This window comes from Myotis lucifugus, unplaced genomic scaffold, assembly GCF_000147115.1.
Source record: "Myotis lucifugus unplaced genomic scaffold, Myoluc2.0 scaffold_482, whole genome shotgun sequence".
Classification (NCBI taxonomy): domain Eukaryota; kingdom Metazoa; phylum Chordata; class Mammalia; order Chiroptera; family Vespertilionidae; genus Myotis; species Myotis lucifugus.
This window is the reverse complement of record NW_005871530.1, coordinates 679,079-682,664: the sequence shown is the minus strand read 5'-3', so window position 1 is coordinate 682,664 and position 3,586 is coordinate 679,079. Positions and strand designations below refer to the sequence as shown.

The following is a 3,586-nucleotide window of genomic DNA, read 5'->3' as shown; positions in this document are numbered from 1 at the left end:
ATGACATAAGAGTGGTGTTTAGATTATACCAGGAACCTGCTCATTTCCAACAGAGTTTAGGATGATGTGCCACTGCCAGCAGCTCGTGTTTATACCTTTTCATTCCCCTGCTTGACACTTCTCTGACTTATCTTATAATCTATGAATTCCTGGTTTCTGGCTTCCTTCACCTTTTTCACTTTTTCCAGTACCTGTTCCTCTGAACTGGTCTATCTGAGGTATGCTCACATATTGACCTGCACATGTGTTATGAGGTGCACAGACGTGCTCACTAGACCCAGACACAAGCTTTTCGTTTCTTGAATTTTACTTGGAATAAGATGTAGCCAGCCTTCTGCACAGCTTGCCCATGTTACCAGCAGACAAGTCCCGTTGAACACTGTTAGCAGATGCCTGAGTGGACGATCCAGCTTCTGTTCTATGTGGTGCTTGCCATGTTCGTTTCATATTTTGTTTGAGATCTTCCTAGTATGGTTATCTTCAGTGGCCCAGATCTTCCCTTGTTGTTCTCATTCAGCAGCATCTTATCAATATTTCCTTCAGATATTTTACTGTCAGACAATTGCATGTAACCAACGTGCTAATATGCGACACACTTTTGTAATGAGACTTATCCTGTCACCACAGTCCACATTCATTTCATCACCATTTCTCTCTTTGCAGGTTGTTGGCATAAAATGGGTGATGCGGAGGCCTGTTCTGAGCAGAGTGTATCTGTACAAGGGGAGTCAAAGGTTAGTGCTTCTAAGACAGCTCCAGCAACCCAGAGAACCCTGCACTGTGGGAGGTGTTTCTCTGTGTTCAAAGATATTCTGCACCTGACTGAGTCACAAGCAGCAGACTTTGAGCAGAAAGCCTTCTTCAGTGACGCATGTGTGAGAGACTTCTGTTTCATTGCAAACCCTCACCTGAAACAGAGGGAAGCAGGTGAAGAGAAGCCCTGGAAAGAAGCTGTGGACAGGGCCTCGTTTGTGACCAGGTGCAGCTTCTACTTATCAGGGCTGCCTTCAACCAATAAGGAGGTTGGGGAAGACTTCCCAGCCATCTCAGAGCTTCTCCTGCACCAGGCCCCTCTCAGCACTGAGGAGCCACACAGTCGTAGTGAGACTTCACAGGAATTTCTCAAAAGAAAAAGGCATCACCAGTGGGATGATTGTGAAAAAGCTGCCAGCCACAACCAGAACCTTGTTCAACATCAGGGCGTCTGCTCTGGGGAAGAGAAATATGAGTGTAATACATGTGGGAAACTTTTTACATGTATCTTTAACCTCAATAGACATAGGAGAATTCATGCTGAAGAAAAGTCCTATGAGTGCACTGACTGTGGGAAGCTTTTCAATCACAGCTCTTCCCTCACTAAACACCGCAGAGTTCACACTGGAGAAAAACCATATGAGTGCAGTGAATGTGGGAAGCTGTACAATGACAGGTCTTCCCTCAAAAAACACCGCAGACTTCACACTGGAGAAAAACCATATGAGTGCAGTGAATGTGGGAAGTCCTTCAATGAAAGGTCTCACCTCACTAAACACCACAGAGTTCACACTGGAGAAAAGCCTTACAAATGTAGTGAATGTGGAAATTCATTTAGGTGCAGTTATGACCTCTCTGCCCACAAGAGAATTCACACTGGAGAAAAGCCTTACAAATGTAGTGAATGTGGAAAATCATTTAGCCGCAGTTATGTCCTCTTGATCCACCAGAGAGTTCACACTAGGGAAAAGCCATATCAATGTAGTGATTGTGGGAAGTCCTTCAGTCAATACTCTAACCTCTTTAACCACCACAAAATTCACACTGGAGAAAAACCTCATAAGTGTAGTGATTGTGGGAAGTCCTTCCGTCACAGGTATTCCCTCAGTAAACACAACAAAGTACACACTGGACAAAAACCATATAAGTGTAGTGAATGTGGTAAATGTTTTAAGGAAAATACTCATCTCCTTATCCACAAGAGAGTTCACACCGGAGAAAAGCCCCATCAATGTAGTGAGTGTGGGAAGTGCTTCAGGCAAAGATCTAACCTCATTCAGCACCTCAGAGTTCACACTGCTGAAAAACCTCATGAGTGCAGTGAATGTGGGGAATCTTTTCGCTTCAAATATGTCCTTGCTCAACACTTGAAAGTACACGCTGGAGAAAAGCTTTAAATGTGCAGGGAATGTTTTACTTTCTCACTCAGAATAACACCAAAGGAGAAGCTTTTACCCCATTTATCTGAATGCAAACCCCTTTATCTGAACATACTCTCTGCTAGATGCCTCCTAAGTTTCAGGTATAAGTGACGCTTTCAGAAACCACATCCGACTTGCTAACCTACTCAGGCCTACAACCTGATTGATGTCACTGCAAGTGTTTGTGAGGAAGCTATTTCACCTCTCCCACCTGGCTCCCCTGAAGAGTGCATCCATCACAACCCCTGCATACTCGGGTTGTGCTTGAGAAAATTATGAATATTCTGAGCTCCTGGGTGGATGTTCATTCCTTTTTTCTGACCAGAGAATTGACCTGATCCAGGTTTTGTCCAGAGCACCCTCCTCAGCTAAGTGCTTCCTCTTTCAGGGACATTGTGGGACTCACATTGTGCTGTGAGGAAGTGTTTCAAGTTCCAATGCATCAATCTGCAAACTTCTTGCTGTCCTCTGCTCTAGTTTATCATCTTCATCCAAAGGTATTTTTTCTTTGATTTTGTTGGTTCTGTTCTCTCCCTGGGATGATTGAAAGTAAAGTTGTGATGTGTCAGCATGGACAAGTGAACATATACAGTGGGTCCCAAACTTTCCGTGCTTGGAAGGCACAGTTTGATGGCAGAAAATCATGCTTTGTCTAATATTGGCTGAGTTTGTATTGGTGACCAAGGCCTTGAGAGAGACTGTGCATGACTTTGTGGTTCTAATCTGCTTCTGGTGCCTCTTGTAGAGGTCAGTGGTCACCCTGAACAGGCGGCCTTTCTTGTGCTTCTGTGAACGATATGAAGTATATTCTCTGTTCACAGTATGTATTACACAAGTGTCAGCAATGTTTAGGGGAACTACTCTCCACGTGCTCCAAAGAGGCCATGTGTCACAATGTATGAGATTTCATAGGCTGGAGTCATTTGTTGTAAGACTCTGAGGTGGCATTAGACACTGACCGACCACCACGTGTGTCATAGGTTCGCCATCACTGGTCTGGAAGGACGTCCGGAAGATGTTAGGTCTAATTAGCATATTACCCTTTTATTAGTACAGATTGTATCATTTTCCATACTGGCAACTCTAAACCTACTTTTGCCACATCCTATATTTTCCTACTACCCTGTTATACTCTCTTCTGCCTTTCTTGGCCCTCCAAGTAGTTATGGATTTTCCTTTCTTCACAGTAGCATAGTTTATACTGTTCAAAATTTTATTGGCACTATTTGATGTGTACTCTTTAACAAATACTGGTTTCCTCCGTGCTATGCAATCTATTTGAGATTCAACACAAATGCTTATGTAAGGAGTTGATTTTTTTTATATATATTTTATTGATTTTCTACAGAGAGGAATTGAGAGTTAGAAACATCGATGAGAGAGAAACATCGATCAGCTGCCTCCTGCACATC

General features: G+C 43.3%; 1 protein-coding gene across 4 annotated transcripts in view; it reads left to right on the top strand.

Moving 5' to 3' along the window:
* Positions 1-3,586, top strand: part of LOC106694480 (zinc finger protein 551-like) — a 27,206-nt gene that overhangs the window by 4,195 nt on the left and 19,425 nt on the right. For 2 of the 4 annotated variants that reach the window (XM_014445771.2, XM_014445772.2), the window contains one exon: positions 664-3,574. The exons of the other annotated variants lie outside the window; for them this stretch is intronic. In XM_014445771.2, coding sequence (XP_014301257.1) covers positions 664-2,150 — 1,487 coding nt within the window. In that variant the 3' untranslated portion in view covers positions 2,151-3,574. Of the gene's footprint in view, positions 1-663; positions 3,575-3,586 lie in introns of those variants that run through there. 4 annotated transcript variants of the gene reach the window in all.